Source organism: Tenebrio molitor, chromosome 5 (assembly GCF_963966145.1).
Source record: "Tenebrio molitor chromosome 5, icTenMoli1.1, whole genome shotgun sequence".
Classification (NCBI taxonomy): domain Eukaryota; kingdom Metazoa; phylum Arthropoda; class Insecta; order Coleoptera; family Tenebrionidae; genus Tenebrio; species Tenebrio molitor.
Window position 1 is genome coordinate 1563360 of NC_091050.1, and position 22034 is coordinate 1585393.

The 22034-nt window shown below is 38.4% G+C and overlaps 2 protein-coding genes across 13 annotated transcripts in view; both read left to right on the forward strand.

Moving 5' to 3' along the window:
* Nucleotides 1–1076: 1076 nt before the first annotated feature.
* gbb (glass bottom boat) lies at nt 1077–5723 on the forward strand. Its single transcript, XM_069047803.1, has 5 exons — nt 1077–1578; nt 4286–4472; nt 4536–4690; nt 5013–5266; nt 5323–5723. Exons 1-5 carry the CDS (start codon nt 1203–1205, stop codon nt 5581–5583), a joined length of 1233 nt encoding a protein of 410 aa, XP_068903904.1. The 5' UTR covers nt 1077–1202; the 3' UTR covers nt 5584–5723.
* Nucleotides 5724–6879: 1156 nt separating this feature from the next.
* Nucleotides 6880–22034, forward strand: part of Patronin (calmodulin-regulated spectrin-associated protein patronin) — a 42844-nt gene continuing 27689 nt past the window's right edge. For 8 of the 12 annotated variants that reach the window (XM_069048494.1, XM_069048499.1, XM_069048497.1 and 5 more), the window contains exon 1: nt 6881–7251. In XM_069048494.1, coding sequence (XP_068904595.1) covers nt 7135–7251 — 117 coding nt within the window. In that variant the 5' untranslated portion in view covers nt 6881–7134. Of the gene's footprint in view, nt 7252–11025; nt 11224–22034 lie in introns of those variants that run through there. The other 4 variants (XM_069048498.1, XM_069048502.1, XM_069048503.1 and 1 more) reach the window with 2 other exon arrangements.

Genomic DNA, 22034 nt, shown 5'->3' on the forward strand with positions numbered 1-22034 from the left:
AACCACAGATTCAGTTGTTAAGTCTGGGTCACATTTTTAAAAAGGCCATAAAAAATAGGGTAGTTTCCATAAAAAAATGCTGTTTCAATAGATAAAATGGGCTTAAAAATAGGTCATTTTCCCTATTTTTTGTGTTTTTGAACAGACCTCAATGGGCTGTTTTTTCAAATTCAACAAACTTCAACGACTAAAACTTGAAAATCGACTAATTTTCCTAAAAAAATTGATGATTTGGGAAAATCTGAGTTAGAACTTAGGGTTAAAAATCAGGGTAAAAAATCAAATTCAATGTTGTTTTTGATGTTATGATAGAAATACGGGTTTTTGTTGAACAAAAATGCATAGAACATAGGAAAATGACCAAGAAAACTAGACATAATAATCTGACTTAGAACATTACTCATATTAGACTACTGAATTTGTGATAGATTATCCTCCACACTTGTTTACTCTACGGACAACTCCATATATCATGACCCCACTACTCTGATGAATAATAATTAGTGTTTATTATTCATGTTCTTGCATAACAAATTAGACCGTTTTTCACAGAGAAATTCACTCCAACACAATCGTCACAATACGAGATGACAACGAAAAGACATAGTCTTTTATGACGGTTTGTTTTAGTGACATAAAGGACGAGGCTGTAAGTCGAGTCAAATCCTGACTTGGTGTGCTCGCAGTGAAGAGAGAGCATACCTACTTGTCCAGTAAATTACGTAAAAAATTAAAAATTTACAATTGCGCGATTGATTTGGTCATTTGGTGTGTTGAAAGTAGAGCATTGGTCCATTGTATAACAAAATCTTGACATGTCGAGGACTGTTTCTGTTTGGGCTTCTTTTTTGTGTTGGTGGAATTTATTAGACTAGGTGGTTAATAAACAATCAGTGACATGCGTTGTCACACGTTATAAAAATTATGAAAACAATTTGATGGTGAAATTGAACAGTGTCCGGCTGATTGGCCGCCTGAGGCGCCAAACAAAACCTGTCTTAAGTAACAACGGCGGCGTTGCCGCATTTGCCCCATTTTGACGCAAACCGCCTCAAATCCGGTCTGCACCGTTGCGGCGAGCCGACAACTCCGCCTCTTAAGACCTTCCCCTCCAACTCAACTGGACTCGAGATTCCTTAACAAGTGCATTAAAAATTTTAATTTGTGTCTGTGCGCGTTGGTGTCGCCTCGACCATTCCGCGATGAATTCTGCGGCGATAGTTTCCGGTTTTGTTATGCTGCTGGTGATCGGAGGGGTGTTGAGTTCGCCGAAGGCGGCGATCTACATCGACAACGGATTCGATCAGACGGCGATCGAGAGGGAAATATCCAAAGTGGAGAAGCACGAGATGGAGCTGGAGATCTTGAACCTGCTGGGCCTCCCGAACAGGCCGAAGAGGATCAGCAAGTCGCTGAAGAGGTCGGCGCCGAAGTTCCTCCTCGACGTCTACAAATCCCTCATGGAGAAGGAGAACGAGGGACACTCGAGGAGCAAGAGAAGCGTCGATTTGAATCTGAGCGGAGAGGAGCAGAATGCCATCGACGAGAGCGACGTGATTATGACTTTTGAGAGCATCAGTAAGCTTCTTTTTCAAAATAACAACAATAAATAAAACTCACACAACGTTTAATAAAAAAGTTGCTTGTTTCATTTGTTTATTTGGTCGTAGAAAAATTATAGTATGCAACCAAATGCAACACGTTTTATAACTTCTCTAGACACTCATTTGTTAAACACTCACTCCACTGCGCTCCGCTCGTGCCTAACATAAAACTCGTGTCTAAAGTGCCGTTTATAAATCTTGTTGCATAATATACCGTCGCGAGCAAAAAAAACCTGGTCGTCAAAATCATGCTTTGACAGAATGGAAAATGCTCCATTGTAAAACGGTCGTAAATATCATAACCTATCATCATGTTGTATTGTCATTAATTGACAGTAATTAATAGTATGTAATTAATTAATTTTTTGACATTTTGTTGACATGGGCATAATCAGGCAGGGATTTTTTTTAAATTTGTAACAATCTAAGAAATTTTGAAATGACATTGACAACCAGAATTTTTTGCTCGCGACAGTATTATTAAATGGATGTGTCAATGATTGCCAACAGTTGACAGATACGAAAAATTAAGAAAAGATTTATTTCAAACGTTTAGTATTCTTGAAAAAATTATCTTGTAGCAACTCATTGTCATGACTTTAAAATTATATTGGCAACATCGTTGACTTGAGTTGTCAAAATGACGCTTTAAAATTCAATACAAAATATGAAACCGCGAGTTAACAGTTGTATCCAAGCCAGGTGTTTGATACAACTGTTTCATATTCTGTATTGAATTTTAAAGCGCCACTTTGACAAACCAAGTGAAGATATCAATGGTGTTGCCAATCTAATTTTAAAGTCATAGCCAACATTAATTATAAATTTAGATGATCTCACGGTACTACAAAATTTGCATCTGTTTAAAAATATTTCAAAACTAGGTACGTTTCCATTGTTTTTCTCTTTTAGTATTAAAATTTTAAATAAACAGAAGGTTAAACTTGAACAACCCAATGTTAAAGAGATTCAAGATTGTGTTCTTTAGCAGTTGAATGGTTGTCTTGGTCGTTTACATTGTAAGTACCTACTTAAAGTTGATTCAAGTTGCAAAAAACCACTTGTCATTTGCAACAGCATTTTTTTCATATTTTTGAACCAAATAAAGGCACAAGGGACCAGAAAATCATAGTTTGGGTTGGATATTTTCCATATAAGTACAGTTTTAAAGTAATTTCAAATGACTAATGCCATAAAAGTGCTGTTGCAAATTCCAAGTGGTTTTTTGCAACTTGAGTCAACACTACAAGAAACTTATTTTCTGGAACACAGCAAAAGAGCCTTTGTTAATATTTATTTAACATGGCAAAATTCAATTCCTTTGCGTTACATTAAATGAGTAAAAGGTTCTCACATTTTTCTTATGTTGGCAATGCAAAACTTGGTTATTCAAATGACAATTCCGTGTTTGACAATAGACATAAGCGTACGCGCATTAAAAACGTTAATTCATTGGATTAATTGCAAAAGTTAAAGAAAAAGCATACAAGCAAGTGATTGAAAATAAATTAAACTGTCGTGTCAGTTGTACCAAGTTGTGTATACTTATTTTTTCCCTAAATATTGAAGTTATCCAATTAAAATTATTGAAAGATTTGGCATAAACTTCGTTACCCGCCTATGGGGTTATTTGCTTCGTCGCTGATAAGCGAAGAAAAAAAAAACAAATGCAAGGAAACTTTCACTTGTTTCTTGCTAACTTACGCACAGCGGATAAATGCTGCGCCCGTTACTGTGCCCTATAATGATAAGGAGGGAAGAGAAAAAAGATAATCATATGGTATTGTAACGGGTGACTATTAAAATTTTCACTTGGAGTTGGCTTTGAACGAGTTTTTATTTTTTATGTTACTTTAGACACACGCAAGAGGCAAGAACGAAGGACAAATATCAGTCAGTACAATTGAAACATAACCAAATTAAGAGAAAAAACATTTATTGAAATGTCAAACACAAATGTTTTGCGCCGATTTTACAAAAACTATTATGTCACGGTCAATGTCCTTGGGTTAAATAACTAGAAAATAGACAGCTCGGGCGGATAAAATACCGCAATGAAAATTATATTTCGAAAAAATGGTAGATAACAATTTTGTTGTTCTTGACGAGATCTGTCACTGGTTAAAATTAATGTACTTATTTCTGAGACACTTTGTATATAGGGATATGTATTGTTTAACAAGGATAAGGCAACAGGTGATCAGGATATGTCTTGTCTTCTTCTTTATTTTCTTTTTGCGGTTTTCCATTCCACACTATTTGAAAGACTCACTTTTGAATGAGTAAATGAACGATTTTGAAAATGTTGAATATTTTATTAACTCACTTTTGCAAATATTCTGTAAACAACATTAAATACCTTCAACGAAAATACAATTAACAGTTTTTGAATCAATAAATTATGCTTATATCAGCTGTTTTTATTTAACTGATTCCCTCATTCATCGTATATTGTTATGTAAACGTAAAAAATATTCACTGAATAATAATAGTCTATATTTTGCTGCGTCTTACCTAAGTGAGAAAAACAGTTTGTTATTGCGAATGAAACTGTGACAACTTTATTTTTAATACATATCTGCATAAAATGATGTTCATTTTGTTTGAACTTTAGAACCGGATTTTATTGTGTAGATTCAAGTTGTTAGATATTTACTATGTAATACTTTTTTTTTCTGCAGACCATCACGTGAGCAGTGTCCGCCACGAAAGAGGCAAACGTCTCTGGTTCAACGTTTCGGAGATGCCAATAGCTGAAAACGTCGTAGGCGCCGAGCTAAGAATCTACCAAAAGGAGATCAACGCAACCAAGAGGGCCAAAAATCTCTACACCGTCACAGTTTACGAGCTGGTCAACACCGATTCAGGGTACCTAACTTTCCTCATTTATCATTTTAAAACCCCGTCCTTGAACTAACAACTCGATTACAGAGAAAGGGAACTGGAGTACATCTCTTCGGTCAACACGACCGGACATTTCACCGGCTGGTTGGGGCTGAATTTGACTGCTTGCTTGCCAACTTGGGTGGCTTTCCCGGATTCCAACAAGGGTCTCTACCTGTCGGTACATCCGGTAGACAAGCCAGGTAAGGCCCCGGTCGTCACTTTCTCAAGCGGATGACTCAGATGACACTAAATTAGTCCATCAGACGGAATTTTGTTGCTCGAAGAAAAGAACTGCTTTGCCAAGCGGCGTCACCACTGTCTGATAGTGCAGGTATGGTGGCATCGGCGATGACTGTGCAATAAAACAAGATAAGTTGTCGGACGGGACAAAAATGCATGCATTCATTAATGCAACAAAGCAACGAATAAACTTGTAGAGTCAAGCGTGGAAAAGATATTGCAATAATTTTGTTAAAATACCAGCTGAACATGAAAATTAAAGATTATTGTGCATTTTTCAAGGACGCGAGATTAGACCAGAAGATATTGGTCTGACCACGGTAAAAGGAGACGACGAGACCCAGCCGTTCATGGTCGCCTTCCTCAAAGCCACCAACCACGTCCAGACCAAAAGATTCATCCGCGACGTGAGCACCAGACGCCGTGTCAAGAAATCCGACTACGCCTCCATGATGAGGGACCAGTTGCAGCCTCCGACATGGCGCACATGCCGCATCCACACCCTCTACATTAGCTTCAAAGATCTGCAATGGCAGGTGACCGATCCTCACGTTCTCCCTTTCCCCTATTTTAACATCTTCGTCGCCCTCAGGACTGGATCATAGCGCCCGAAGGCTACGCCGCCTACTACTGTGCAGGCGAGTGCAGCTTCCCTCTCAACGCCCACATGAACGCCACCAATCACGCTATCGTCCAGACTCTGGTCCACTTGATGAACCCTCTCAAGTACCCCAAAGCGTGTTGCGCACCGACGAAACTGACACCGATCTCGGTGCTCTACTTCCTTGATGACACCAACGTCATCTTGAAAAAGTACAAGAAGATGGTGGTCAAGAGCTGCGGCTGTCACTGAGGTGTCGACGACCGAAAAAATTCTGTACATATTTTAAGAGTGCCAATTTGTGTTTTCGAATAGACTGGTCCGCGACGCGGCATGCTTTGTACATATGTTTTTAATTTTAACCAAAAGTTGTAATAAAGAAGTTTCTTTTACGTGGAGGTTTTTGCTTAGTGATTTTCATCCTGTTATACAAACATTAAAAAAAATCTATAAGTTGGCAGTGTTGTAGTTCAACACTTCACCATGGCCAAGTGTCAATGTCAATTTTGACATTGACAATTGTTTATTAAAAAAATTTCACATTGACTCATGAATGTTGGTTAAACAGTAAATAAATATCCCCATAAACTTGCATATAGTAGGTAGTAAATGAAGACGATTTAACGATAATGCCGTGAAAAGAAAGAAATTTGTATTTGAAACTACTCGTAATAAAAAATTGCCTTAATCAAAGAACCCCAACACGGCAATTTACACCCAAATAGAGCTGACAACATTGCACACTTTTGACATGACCTGACCTGACCGAGGGTGAAAAATCTTATCATATAACAATTGAGGTTATTAGAGATTTTAGTAGCACAGCATGTTAATAACAACTAATTTGAGAGTTTAATAAATGTCTTACTTTGCGAGGCATTTTTAATAACACGTTCAAATCTGAAATGCGAGTTTGCGTATTTTCAAAAACATTAAAAATGACAGGCGTTGGCGGGTATAGCCAAATACAATTTTAACTAAACTCGGTACAGGTTGCAAAGACACTAATGCAATAAAAGTGCTGTTGCAAATGACAAGTGCGTCTTTGCATTCTTTGCAACCTGTACCTACCATATCGATACAGTTAACAGTTGGCCATGCACTTTACTTAATTAATTTGGGAAGTTGACGCCAGAGAGCGTCTACATCAAATATGCAAATAAGTGGCCTAGATTTGCGGTATCTACAGATAATAACGGGAAATTGGTTGTTCGTTTCAAGTTTAAATGCACCGAGATCGTTATCTGAAAGTGAGATAAAGTCTCCTTATGCAACTGATAATCGAAAAAAAAAGACAGAAATTGTGTGTGGTGTATATGCAACCAGTAATACACATTATAATAATTGAAACTTCAACTTAAATTTAATTATGTGGGAAAATGTTGTGTGAATTGGGAGGTTTCTTGTGAGGCTGTGATAAGATGTACCTTGTGGCTATTTTGATTGAACATTTTTGTTTTGATTGAATATTTTTTGAATTTGGCGGTTAGGGTCGCTCCGGCCGTTGGTGCCCCGCCACTGGTGCAACTTGCGCCGTCGTCCGGTGGGGGCGCTGTAGTTTTACGTAGGTTTTCATTATGTCAATGCTAAGACAGTTGTTAAATTTAGTGAATTAAACTGTAATTACGTATAAAAAATAGGGAAAAAATGAGTGATAATAATTTGTAAATAGTCCCTAGTTTTAAGAAAAGCGAAAACCGGGCCGGCACCAGTGCAAATTCGTGTCATAGCCTTTTCGTAGCTGCGTAGGCTGGGCGATGACATTGGCGATCAAAGTAATATTTCTGTGCGAAGTTACCGTGGATGTGGAGTGTAATAACAAAGATTTTCACGAGAAATTCTAACAACGACGGTGGCGGAGACGTAGCGGTCGCCGAGGGCCTCACAGGAGATCCCGACGCCATGGATGACACCAAACAGGTGAGTCAACCGGGGCCCCCGAAACCGGAGTTCCACGCGTTCCCCCGGCAGTCTGGCGGCTGCGATTGATCCCTCCGTTTCCAGGTCGCACTCCTTAGCTTTGTCCCGAGCAATCACACCGATGCCTAATATGTCACCTGGCGGCCCACACGTGTTTGTAAATGCAAAAGCAAAAGCTTGACATAATGGCTATAAATAGGCGAAATACCGCCGAAATAGAGCACCCCCAAGTGACGTCACGCTTTTCCAACGGCCTAACTGTCAGAGTCACGTGGCCGGTCCGCTGGCCGAAAAGTTTCAGCAAGATTTGTTGTCGTTCGGTGACCTAACAGTGGGATGCGAGACACTGCGGATTGGCCGTTGCATAAGCGAAGAAAATTGCTCAAGTGGCCGAGAATAAGCGGTTTGCGGCCTTGGTGACCAGGTCGGAGATGAGCGCGAGGTGCGGATGTTCGCACGGCGAAGAAGCCCCCGACGAAAATGTTTCAATGTCATTGACGCAGCGGCTATTTTTAATTGTTCAGTCAGTGGTGCGCCACCTAATGTGTTGCGTTTCGCTATTTCGGGTCGGAGGGCTCAACCTCCGCTCTGATCTGTCACCGTTTCCCATCTCCGTGCGACGATTGCCCCCCGGATGCTGCTTTCTTGCGAGTCGTAAGAGGCGTGTGTTACTTTTTGCGGAAGGAAAAAAGCGTTTCGGTGACTTTCTCCACGAAAATTGGTACAAAACTAGCATAACTTCGTTGGTTTTGTTCGATTAATTATGCCGGGTTCGTTGTGTGGTCGTCGCGAATACGTTTTATCCAACTGTGGGCCAGTTAACATCCCAAAAACTGCATTTGTTGTCTTTTCTTGTTGGATTGTTTTTGCGTGATCGATAGCGCGATCGAAAAAAGTATTGCAAATGTTTGATCATGTCAAATAGTATTATCTTTGTTTAACTTTGAAAACTGTTGCTCTGTGAAGGTTTTGATAAAATTGAGTGTAATTTGATGTTTTCACGTACGTTGAAGAAATGAACACCTTTGTGCTTTAAAAAATTTAAATAAATACGTAGATTCGTTACCTTACTTGGAGAGTAATTTACAATTTACATGGCAAAAACCACATGAAAACGATGTTATACAAGGGTGTCTCGACGATACGTTTTTAAGAAGTGTTATATCATGAGAAAAATTTAAAAAAAAACGTATGAATTTGAAAGGGTAGGCAAAGTAGACACTTGTGGTATCATCGTAAGCTACCTATAAATTACCACCTCTTGGTGATAAAAAAAAAATGTTTCCTGCTCTTACTTCGATAATACTGCTCAACCAAATTATTCAAATTATTTGTTTCTAATTTTTCCAAGTTTGTCGATTCATCATAATTTTTGCCGATTTGTTTTTATTTTACAAATCTTAAAAATGAGTAGCAAATCTATTCCCTTTCCAGTTCTCTTATTAGGTTCCTCCAATTTCAACAGCAAACGTTAGAATTTACGAAGAGGGAGCTAACAAGCTGCGGATCTCGCAGAAATTATTTTTAGTCAATTTCGAATCACAATTATTACGCTGCAATAACACACAATTAATCACTTGCAGTCAAAAGGAACGACACATTCGCGGTGATAAACGCCGACAGCGGTGCCAATGTAATATAGATAACAAGAAAATAAACATCGGAGCGGCTTTTATCCTTCTCTCATAATCCTTTGCATCATTTTCTGGAATGACATTTCTCGCTTTCCCCCAGCAAGAGTACAGAATCGTCATCAGACAACCTCGAGCACCACAATATTATACATACAGACATATATTTTTTTGGCGGTGGACGATGAGCAATTTTCTCGCATCTCCTCGACACCGTTTTAATGAGCGCCGTAATGTGCAATTTTCCGGGATGAAAACTTTATTGTGCTTTGTTTATGACAGATAAAATTCTCTCGTTGTGGGGGTAGTTTTATGATTGTCCGAGTGGTAGCAGTTCTTGAGAGATTTACAAAAACAATCGTTGGGTAGGACCAGAGACGACGTTCGAGGAATTGTCATATGTACTTGTTGAAAAATGGCTCGGGAACGCACCATGGTATCGATCTGGGTTGTTTCAAGTGTGGGGTTGTTCGTGGCGTTGTTTACGTTTCACCTGGAGATTCATAACAGTCCCGACCAAAAATAGAAATGTGTATTCTTTCGATCGGTCGGTTCGTTTCTTTCGGAACACCTGTGGATTTGTACCGACTGGTAAAATGTTTGTCTTTCTGACGTGACGTCATTTAAAACGTGTTGATTTTTTAAAATTCCTTTTCAGTGGGCCGATGCACGAACAAGTCGGCCTTGATAGTTCGATTTACCTGACGGAAAGCGTAACTCGATGATTATTTTTTGCGTCAAAGTCAACAGAAGCCGATTCGATCATTAATGGCAATATGCAAATCGTGTTTGTCATTTGAACGCACGTTATCAAATATCACCGATCAGTGTGGCGTTTCTTATCAAAGACATTTTCGAGAGATGATTAATTTTTTTTTTTTTGTAATCGGCTTACCGGGAATAACACGGTAAAGTGAGATTGTCCAGGCGAACAGGAATGTGTGCGCACAGGAGAGTGTAGTTTTTCTTTTTGCAAGATTCTTTCAACGCTAAATAAAGAAAGTCGAGTCCTAGAAGCGCTCATGAATAATTCAGTACTTAGGTGTAGTAATTAAAAAAATTACTGCGTAAGCGTTGATCGGCATACCCAAAATGGTTATTTATTGTACATAGTTATTTTTTACAAGTGGGAAGTTTACGCGCACGAACGTAGCGAGTGTAATCCCACCCCAAAAAAATTGTTTACGTACAAGTTGCATGCGTGATTTTTGCAACGTCAACAACGAAAATAAAATTTTCGATTGTTACAAAAATGTTTTCAAAAATATGACACTATTTATGACAAGGAAATTAAAACAGCTTGTTTACGCTTTATTTACTGTTGTTTTAATTTAAGGCGATTTAGTGACGTAAGTTTTCCTTTTTCGTAATTTCGTTTCTATCTGAATTCTATCTGAAATTTAGATCACGGTGAGATTTTCAGTCCTAATGAAATTCTAATGAGCCAAGGAAACGTTTAATTTATTATGTTTTATTTTCTGCATTTATTAAGACGTGTGGGCATTTAATATTTTTATTTTAACAAAGTCACTGTGACTAATTAATCTTCTTAACAAATAATGCCACAAACTGGAAAATTATGTTTACACTACGCATCCATAAAATTTGATAAAAATGACCGTAAATGGGCGTGAAAATTGAATGAATTTTTTTATGTTATCATGGTAAAGTTTACGAGGTCTTTTTTATGACCAATAATGTATATTTACGTACATTGTAGTGGTGCTGGAGATAAACACTTCCATATAAGAAGTGACCCTGTCGCAGTAAACAAACAAAATTTTTCGTTTCGGTTTTCTTCAGAACAATTTTTGTCGCCTCCGACAAAAGCGGTTCGAAGAAAACTCGTACGTCGTCGGAGCGCGAAAGCCCTCCGCGGTTCGTCCTTCCGCAGCATCTCCGAAGAAAGTCTCGTTCACAGCCATGTTCGTCGAAGAGAAAATTGCCAAGAAACGGCGAATTCCGATGTCGCAACACTCCGGTGCCAGTGGCGTGCCGACAATTATAACCGTCGGATGAGAGGAAAAAAAAACTCCTGGATAAACGTTTCAAGATTCCAGCAGCGCCCGCGGTCCCCTCTCACTTTTTTACCGTCATCGTGGTCGTCGGTCGACTCCAAGCACGTCGTGCTCGCTAGCTCGCTGCTCAGTCAGTTGGTGAGCGCGGTACTCGGTAGACACTTCGTCATGTTGTTATCTTACCGGAGGTGGTGACGGTGTTGTGGTGTGAACAAAAAAACATGGTGCTGACAGTGACCACGGTCAGTTCGTTGTCGGAGTACCACAGCGAGGGGTACCACCCGAAGAACGACGGAGTGGGAGTCTCGCTCGTCACTTACACCGTAATGAATTTTTCTTTTTGGGGATTTTTGGCGGCACCATCAAGCAGACCGCGCATGGATGTCACTTCCGGACAAATCCGGAGCGATTCGTCGATCGGGGATATTTGTTGGTCGGTTTGCCACCAGCAGGAAGTAGATGTGTTATTGACTGCACGATGAATCGTTGCCCCCTCTTTCTGATTAATATTTTCGGCGTGTCCGGTGTCAAAAACCCTCAAGGAGTCGCCCAACGTCCTTCGTGGATGATCCAAATTAAATCCTGGCCACCAGACGGGAAAACATTTACAAGGAAAACACGGAGTTTGACGAACCCGTCGCGCTCGTGTCATTTGCTTTTCTCGCCGAGCCGGTGCATTTTAATCGAGTTTTTCTAATTTTAATTTGATAAGAGGTGTGGCGCGTCACGGTGGAAATTTATTGTTCCGGGAAAACGCGACCGGTTTTGATTGGACTAGATAAGATGTTGTGCGGTGTCAACAACAAATCTGTGTCATCTTTGACTGGTGGCGGCGGCGGCGGCATCGCCCGATACCGAATAAACGGTGTTAATGTGGCACACGATTGCAAATATGCAGATGGAGTTCAAATTGCGTTTTTTTTCGGTGTAAAATAAGAGTAGCAGCGTCACCGCATAAAATTTTATTTTATCACCAGTTATAATATGTTGAAGCGTCGACGAGAATTGAATTCTCTGCGGCACAACGTTCGATTGATATTTTTTTTTTCAGTCTCTGGACTCTTTGGAATTAATTTGAATTGCGTTTTGGGACTGGTTCGGCTTTTTTTTTTTAATTTATTCAAGGTAAGGAGTTGTAGACAGGCAAATAAAATTTTTACGGCAAATGGGAAGTGCCGGATTGAATTTTTATTGGGTTCAGGGTCGGAGTGCTGAAATTCGTGTGAATTGAATTTTGGAAATGGACAAGGTGCGAGTGGGAAGTTGTTTTAAAAGTGAGGCAGACTGAGTCAGTTGTTGATTTATCGTTGTTTATGAAATTTTGCAATAATTGAAAATATTTATGTTTTTAGGGCGACACTGTTTGAATTGGTATAAAATAATGACATTAAATATTGTTTTCGTAGCGTATCTCTAAAAATCTAGGTGTTATTATTTTGATAAAGCTTCAAAACTAATACGAACTACAGTTGTGCAACGATTTTTGATTGTTTTTATGAAAAAATGTTACTTTACGAACAGAGATTTTGTTGTAAGTTTTGAAACAAAAATGTGACGATTCTGAAATTAATAATATTTCGGCTACAAATGATGGAATTTATCCAGGAACAAATGTCAGAATTAAGTGTAAATAGAAATTTACACATATGTATGTATTTACTTAATGATAGTAACGTTATCGGAATGTAAGTATTTTGCCTTGATTTTGGATAATTTTCATAATATTTGTTGGGATAATTTTTATAACATGTTGGGATAATTTTCATAATATTTGTTGGTTCTACGCAACAATCATAATGAAAATTATGCAATTTCGAAAACCATATACATACTTGAAAAAATATGTAATCGAGTAACGCTAAACATGTACAGTCACGGCCACGGAATTTCGTCAGTTGTTGTCATTCAACTGGCATTAGCTGTAAAACATGTTTTATATTTCTACCCCACATTGGAATTTTTGACATATGTCAAAAACGTTACTGGTGGCATTTTGATTTTTATTGTGTGACAGAACTTCTGTCACAAAAATTTTGAATGTCAGTCATAATGACAATAAAGCTTAGGCTACACAAGTTTTTTCGAATTGACAGTAAAACAACTGACGAAATTCCGTGGCCGTAACTGTACGTACAAACAACAGTCATTACAATTTATTCTTTGAGGTTAATTTAAATTTTTCCTCAGATTTCGTTGTAACTTGATTCCCGACTGCGCAAATGTTTACATGATACGTTAAGAAATAAATTCCTAACCTTACTTTTTCGCATTCTTGTTTTCGAGATGTTGACGCAATATGTTTTGTCTACAATTTGCTACTATTTTGTGTTAAAAATTAATAAAAGAAATCTTTTTGTCTCTTTTTTTAAATTGTTTTGCCTTTTCACGCGTATAGGTTTTCTTTTGTTTTTGCCTCTTGACCCGTATAGGTAGCATTCACAATTCAATGCAGTTTATTGGAATTTTTTGTACGAAAACTACCCAATAAGTGGAAGTTTATTGTGACGCAATGTTACGTTTTTAGTCATTATTAATTGCTTCAGTATTTACCATTTAAGGAATTTCTTCATTTCTACTTCACTGATTTTTGATGACCATGGAAATGTGGTACCCCGAGGAAGCACCTTGGAGATACGATTCTGTGTTTTTGTTTGCAACGTGTTTAGACCTGACCCTCGAAGGACTTTGCAATGACTGCGAAATGGTTTTAGTTAGAGCAAGCACCTACTAAAATAACGAGCGTTCAAAAAAAAAGTGTGGTCAACCAGCCCGTGGTTTTCTTGCTTCTTTGACAAACGTCTTTTTGATTGGTACCTTTCCAATACATAACCTCATTGTAATCTAAATTAAATGACTAATTTAATGTAAGTCGTGTCGCACAAAGAAAACCAGGAAACCTCAATAATCGCGTCACTTTTCAGTACATACTCAGTAAAGATCACAGAAATGATAATCCCAATTAATCGATTTATTTGTCTTAGAGCACGATGTTCATTGGCACCTGGAAAGCTCTTCGTAAATCTATGAATTTAAAATTTCCCCAACAAGAAACAGATGCAAATTGTTACATAAAAGAAAATTAATTTGTAGGGCGTAAATAATTTTATTCATCTCAACGTAACACTCTTTTTCCCCGCACGTGTCCTTTCGGCAGCTGTACCCCTGTGAAAAATGTATCTTTCGAATACGTTTTGATTGATCGTTAGAAATAATCTTTTTTTCTGGAATTCGTCGGTTCATTTGTGGCATTGTTTCTTTGTTTCCTAACAGCCGGTCATAAATCGTCCCACTGACCGGGAGCAACTTTGTCCATTTATGACTTCGATGACTGGACCGATCTGAATCACGTCCGTGACACACGTTGCAACAAAAATTTTTCTTCTCTCCCCTTCGTCGATCCGTTCATTTAACTTTTCGCTTCTCGTAAATAACCGTCTTTTCCTAGAACGTAAAACTTCCCCAACAGATTTATCGTTGTTTTGTGTCGGTAATGTGTACATATTCCAGAGGATGTTTAAAATGTTGAACACGTGTCGGGCACGTTTCCGAGGTGTACACGGTACAAAAACGATTACGATGCCGTTTCTCTCTCTGTGGACGGTTTCGTTTTCTTTGTCCCCGGGTCGGATGCGACATTCGAGGCTGATTAAATCGGATGATGTTGAACCCGGGGTCCGGCAATGGGGCGGCGGTTGTAGTACGGGGGCGTCCGTCGCTAGTTGAGGTTAACGAGGGGGTGGGTTTTCGGGATTGGGAATTGTTTGTACAGGTGGCGTTTGCGCTGGGGGATTGATCAAGGAATTTTTCAATGTCAGCAGGTGGTTTCCTGCGAAAAATAATGAACTTCCTGTTGTAAGTAAGATTTAAGATAATTATCGTGTGTGCATCATGCGCGCAAAAAATAATAAAAGTTGGTTTTTGCCTACGAAAGTCGAGTCGTAGATTAATTCTTACAAACATGATTGGGGGTATACTTTTGACGAATTAATCGTTACAATTTAGATGTTTTTTTTCTAGTATGTACTAATTTAATAATAGATACATATTTGAGATTTTTTTATGATTACATATTTCCTTCATGTGTTTAGCAACCAATTGCGTGACAAATATTGACCAATCAAAACGAGAAAACAAAAAATAACCCGATAAAATTTCTGTAAAATGCACATGTGCAATAATCTGATAAAAAATGTCGGTACCTGATTTAAAAAATATATATATATTTTGAATAAAAAGGATTGGAAATAATGCGTTTGGTTTCATTCTATTCAGGAAATAATCAGCCGTATACCCCTCGTGCAAAATTTTAATATCGACAATTTTTTTGATAATGAACTCAAACATCCATAAATTATTCGGTCAGAAGACCAATTATTATCAAATAAAAGCCCTCGACTTCGTCTCGTGCTCTTACGTGGTACGGGAAAACACTCCCTACGAAGTAAGAATACTGCCAAATTAAGTATAAAGCTGGATCAATTCTGATTTGGGGATGCTTTGTGTTGCCTTGGATAAAATGATCCGTTTGGTGCAATGACCTTTTATAAAATAATTTGGCACCACATCTCATAATCTTAGTATAATAACTTAAAACGTGTTTTTAAGATTTGAGCTTGGAAAAGAAGGAAACTTAACTGTTTTGTGTTGACCTTCACGATCTTCCGATTTAAATCCGATAGAAAAACATGTGGGATAATGTTGATGGCTTAATTAGAGACCAGCAGATTAGATCAGCTCTGAAAGAGCGAAGAATGCTCGGATGACTTTAATTTGAAGATTTAAGGCTTTGACGGAAAGTTGCCATGCTTTAGTTAAGAATAAGACTAAATTCAACCATATATGAATATAATGCCTCGGTTCTTTGGTTTTCCATTCTAAAAACAATTTTTTCTACAACTGTCAAAAAAACGTGACATTTATGCATCGTTATCAAGTCGCAAAGTATGTCATTTTTGATAGTGAAAAAATATTTGTCAAAAAGTTTCCTTGGATGCTAAAATAGTTATATTTTAGCACCCAAGGAAACTTTTTGACGAATATTTTAGCATCCAAGGAAAATTTTACAAAAATTAAAAAATTCAAAAATTTTAAAATGCTGTTGTAGAAAAAATAGTGTTTGTATTTCGTGCGCAAGATGATTATTTTGTTGGCGCATTCGAATGAGTTTGAAGTCTCGACCTGACGGTCTCGACTAAAAACTCATTCTCATGCCCCAACAAAAAACAATCACTTTGCGCACTTAATACAAAAATAACTATTGTTGAATGCCTTGTTGAGCACATGGAAGATTTTTTTCCGGGAAATAAAAATCGGGTCTTAAATTGTACACTTTTTTTTTTAATGTTATTAGTGAAAAAGTCGAGTAATACGTTTTTTTTTATAAAATAATATGAAACAATATTTGGTTGTGTAAATGTTTGCAGTTGATTTTAATGGGACAATCGGCTCTTTGTTGAGCGTAGGTCCTTTTGGGAGGACGATGGATCCTCGGGGTGCCATCAGAGTCCGTCGGAAACACCACAGACCACATATTACAACAGCACATTTACGTCTTTCACACAATTGGCTATAACTCTTGCCTTGTGGAGGTGCGCATTATCTTGTTGAAATATAAGAAAAGATTGAAACTGTCACCATTCAATATGATGGTACATATGTTTATAGACTTTTAATGTTTTGAAATTGTCTGGCATAAATAATAGTTTTCGTTTTTTGTGTTGTTCTGTAAATTTTAACAGAAAAATTATATTTTCGTCCACAATTCATTCACATGATAAATCCTTGGCATTAAATCTAATTCGGACATTTTTATGGTTAGTGGGTCAATCGAATTCAAAGTTCAACATTTGAATAGCTTGTTACAATTTTGAAGTTGTGCCAAATGGGCCAATCAATCTATCTCACAAAGCATCTCCATGCCAAGGTACATTATTCACTTTTTTTCAGTTGTTTGAGTTATCGAACTGTCGACAGTCGCTCTTTTTGTCAAAAAAACGTCAAATGAGATAATATCTGACGGTCGAACCAGCTTTATCCATTGTTCCTCGTATCTGAATCATGTGTCATGAACTGAATTTGGTGATTCAAGATTGACAGTACATATTGCTTTTTGGTTCATTTGGGGCGATGGATTTTAGATCTGGCGCGTTCAGAGGTCTTCGAATTTATCCCATATGTTACATTTTCCTTTTTGGTTCATATGCAGTGTAATAGATTTCAGATCTGATGTGTTTCAGAGGTTTCGAACTTATTATGTCTTACGTCTTCCATTTTGGTTCATTTTGAGTGCAATATACTTCAGGTCTGGCGCGATCAGAGGTCTTCGAATGTATCCCATGTGATAACATTTTCCTTTTTGGTTTATTTCCACTGTAATAGACCTCGAATCTGGTGCGTTCCGACGTCCTGGAAATTTCCTTTCGCCCTGACGATCGCATTTTTTCCAGCTTTCGGACTTTTTGAAAATTTTCCAAGATGCAAATTATTCGATTTATGAGGCAATAAAACTGTTGCCCCTCATTCGAGCACGTCGGCACTTCCTCATTTCAGAGCTCGCACGATGTACCAACTGGACCGTTAAACGGTCATCTCGACCATCACCGAAGCCGGCACTATTATCGCCTAATTGTTTAATCGTCGACGAGATTTTTTCGGGATCGTCCACGATTTACTGCCGTTTTTTTATTTTGGAGGAACGAGAGCCGGAAATCCCGCCCCGGAGCGTCTCCTCGAGATCCCTCCGCCATTCCTATCAACAGGTGGTATTATTTCGTCTTGTTTTTTTTTCTTCTCGTATTCCCCGTCGCGCTCCAGAGATATCCATCTCCGGCGGTCGTAATAACAACAATTATGGTCGAGCACCGAAGGTCGACGCTAGAAGAAGAAACGGTCGCGCAGGAAAGCGCGAAGTCGTGCGGAAAGTGCTGCTTCTTCGGTGTTGGTTCTAGTCTAGACGGAGAAAAATGTTTTCCGTCCTGGCGAAATCGAAATTCGAGGAGGTTGCGTAATGGTCAGAGGGAAAATTCGACGGTGTTTGCATAACGCGAGGGAATGTTGTATCGGGGGAGGTTTCGGATGTTTCGCCCTTCTCTAAGCGGATCTTGATGTGTTTTTCATATTGATAAGTGTCTTTGGGGATTCTTTGGCGATTTTTTCCCAAGTCGGGCGATTTCATAATCGGCCGAAAATGCGGGGTGGGTTTGGTATCGATTCTCTGCAGTGGTCCCTCCACCTTTCGCAAATGGAAGGTCGAGTAAAAAGTGTTCCTTGAAAGATCCACCGAAACCCAGAAAACATTTTTATCGCCAAGGAAATGAATGTTGGCGTAGATTGTTCGTTTAAAACATTCGCAGTAATTAACTACTCTTCCCAATTATAATTCTTAATCCAGCTTATTTGTTAAGCTTCTGATTATATACTTTTTTATGTTTTTAGAATCAAAGTAATCTGGTAACCACCTCAGATAATTAAGAAATTATGACAGAAACCTACATAATTTGCAATTAAATTTATGGCAGTGTAGTGCAATAAATGAAATTGGTAGTTTTTTTTATAGAACGGTAGCTGAAATAAAGAGTGATGGTGAAGCTACCACGGATCAGCTTCAGCCGTTTAAATCTAACCTCACTTTTTGCGTTATGTATGTGTTTTTACTCTGCAGACTGCATTCAAAATATATTTATACCAAATATATTTAACTGCGGTTTGGTCCTGATAACAGGAGTTTATTTTGTCTTAATGGATGATTCAACAGATTGAGATTTTTTTACATTCCTTGTATTGGCTGTAGACATTTCCAACTGTTTTCATAATACAACTGAAATGTAAAATGAGGTTAGGTACGATGTTTTTCTTATCTTATTTTTAAAGCACAATGGCATAGAGTGAAATTTTATTTTCATCGTGAATGGTTAAAATTAGCGTGAAATTGCAATCTTTAATTCATAACACGTTATTTTTAGTTTTTGATAACCCCGACGCTCATACTCTTTGTTTTCTTTGAACGTAAAAAGTTATTTTTTTAATCTACACATTTATCGCTTTTTGTGGACGAATTTAACGAATGCACGAACCGTCGCGGCTCATCGGTCCTTGAGTAATCATTTAATAGAACTAATGGTAATCGCAGTAATTTTTATTGTTCAATTATAATTGTGCAAGCATTGTTACAAATTCAAGAGGATGAGAACACCATCTATTCATATGCTCTTCAAAATCCCGAAACATGTTGACTTTGGGTGTAACGTGAACCAACAAAAGATCCACACTTTCACATTTTTGCACAGCAAGCCGCTGCACACAGTTGCCGTCGAAAGCACCATAAATTTCAGAGCTGAAAGGTTTTATTACGGTCCTTTTGTTGATTTAATTTACAACTTAAGCCAATATTTGTTAGGATTTTGAAAGCAGTGCACATGCATGATTTAGGCGAACGCGGATCGATTCTAATTATTAAAGCCACATCAACGTTAACAAGGGATTTTTCCCTTCACCTTTCATGAAATAAATTTGTCTGGAAGACGGTTATTTTGTGTTCATTCATCCAATTCTTTTAATATCCCTCTTTGCACCATCTTTCTGGTCGTTCCCATTTCTCCACTCCAATCACCTAATAAATCCGCACCGTTCGAGAATATTCGAGGATTCGTCAAATCTCCCTAATCCCATGCGAAACGTGTCTCTTTTAAATGATCGAATCAACCACTTATCCACCGTTCGCGCTTTTATTTGGATGCCCTTCGGGTTTGCCAACGCACCGGCAACGTTCCCAATATTCGTCAACGCGATTTCTCCAGAACCGGTGTTGGAATCGATGCGAGTGCAGATCTGGAAGTTTTCTCTTGGAAGTAGGGATTTGTTTGTAAACAAGTGCGGTCTGCTGGTGCCAAATGCGGCAGTGAGTGGGTCAGGTGGTCACCGAAGGTACTGCCGAAGCTGGATCTGGGGCCGTGGACGGATCGAGATGGCGTTTTCTCGGATCAGCTTTCACCCTAAATGACTTCGGCAGCCTCCGGCCGATTTCACGCGGATTTCCATTCGATTTGAAGCACGTACGGGTCCCATGGGCGTCGATCGGTATGCAGCAAGGTACCGCGGTCGAGGCAACGAGACCATATGGTGGTCTTTAAGGTTGTTGCGGCCCACGCGCGCTAAATAACCGAACTGAAACCGAAAGCGCGGCGATTTGACGGTGGCTCGCCCACCGCCTCCCTTATCGATCAGGCGGATAGAGGCGAAATTTGCCATTCGGCCACGCCAACGCGCCAGCCGCGTTTCATCGCGCCGCTGGTTACGTCAAATCGTCTCGGAAAAGCGTGATGCAACCGTGTGGTCGCCAGAGATTGCCTCAATTGACTTGGTGTGGGCCTTCAACAGCTCCTGAGACGTATCCGTGGCGGTTGTCGTTTTAGCGGCGTTTGATGAGGAGGGGGTGGCGGTGCGGTCGCGTTTGTTCAACTTTGACATTCTAGAGTTGGGGGTTTTTTCTCGACGACGACGACTAATCGAACGGAGCTACCCTTTGTGCTGACACCCACTACTGGAGTGATGTTGTACACACACATGCGTTACCATGGCACAAATAAACCGGGGAAAATTGTTGTCGAGCTGATGGGAAAATTGAATAAATTTGTAGGGAAAACGAGGCGAAGAGGGTCGGATGGATTTGGGGAGGTTAAGAGGTTGTTTGCTAATCGATGGACATATTTGTGCAGTGCAGGGTCGGTTCGTTGGAATTTTTATTCGGTTATTTTTGTTGAATAATTTTCGATGTTTATGCGTTCATTTTCTTGTGACGACTGTAAATATTTTGTATGGGAACAGGAATAAAAAATATTTATTATTATTTAAAATTCCAAGTCTGTGTTTTTTATTCTTTTGAGAAATGGTTAAGTAATACTAATTTTTTTTCTGACACTATTTTGTTTCACTTTTTGACGATTTGTTAATCAGTTTGATGTAATCAAGATGATTCTCACAATAAGTCATTCGTTAAAACGATTTAGAAACTGAGTTTAAATTTCTTGACGTTAAAAAGTGAATTGTCGTATAAATGTGTCGTGTCATGTTTAAGTGTAGATTAAATGGTTAACCGCAACTGGAGCAAAAGGATTAAGACGCTCAAGTTGAATTGAACAAGAACAAGATGGTTTAAAATGGGATGATTAATGTGGAATTCTTCTTATTTTTATCTTGTTTAATAAAAACAAAGTTAGTTAGTAGATGTGATATTGTCGGACGTTACGAAATTGGACAGTTGCAGTGTTTTATCTTTTGAAGTTTTCAGGGAGGAAGATCCATAAAAATAAACTATCCCTCCGCCACCCGGCGGCACGGCAATTTTGCCGGAGTACATACACTATTACGGATATTACTATCAAGTATAGTGCAGTGCTTATCAACATAATTACCGGCGTTTCGCCTCCGCATTTTGACTTTGTTGTGTATTATGTTCTGTGTCAATGTTAAGGAATTTCCTCACGATAGATATGACATGAGTACAATAATATACCTTTTTGAATTTCAACTACCATAAAATATAAATATTGTCCTAATAGTAGTAACGAACATGGGTTGAACGTTTTCGACACCTCGTAGTGTTAAAAATAATGATAAATAGCAGAATTGTAATTTATTAAGAGTAAAATTTGGTGGTATATGAGGCGGCATTTTCATTTTACTAATAGCTGTTAGAAGTCACGGTGTTAATGGACAACTCAAATTAATTATTAATTATAATTGTATATTATACATTTTCAAAATATTAATTAACAGGTTCACGAATAACAAAAATACGGTTTTCAGAAAAGTTATTTCTACTAAAGTTGGTTATAAACAAACATTTCGTGTTTTTGTATTTATTTAATTTATTTGTGCGTAAACGATATAGGTACTCCTACTTTTTATGTTGTCTAATTTAGTGGTGAATTTATGATTGCTACAATTCAAATTAGTAATAACTAATAATTTGAGTAACGTATTAACTTTTTTCTTGTGGAATTAATCGAGCGTAGAATTTTTTCTGATCATAAAAATGAATGAGGTTTATCTTCACCCTTTCTTGCTGTAATCATAAAATTAATTTCGAAGTCCAACATATACAGTGCGTCTCATTTTCCATCTGCAATTTACAAGT

Coding starts and splice junctions, on each gene's coding strand:
- gbb (XM_069047803.1), top strand. CDS start 1,203: ATGAATTCTGCGGCGATAGTTTCCGGTTTTGTTATGCTGCTGGTGATC. Junction 1,579..4,285: donor TATGACTTTTGAGAGCATCA/GTAAGCTTCTTT, acceptor TTTTTTCTGCAG/ACCATCACGTGAGCAGTGTC. Junction 4,473..4,535: donor CTGGTCAACACCGATTCAGG/GTACCTAACTTT, acceptor ACTCGATTACAG/AGAAAGGGAACTGGAGTACA.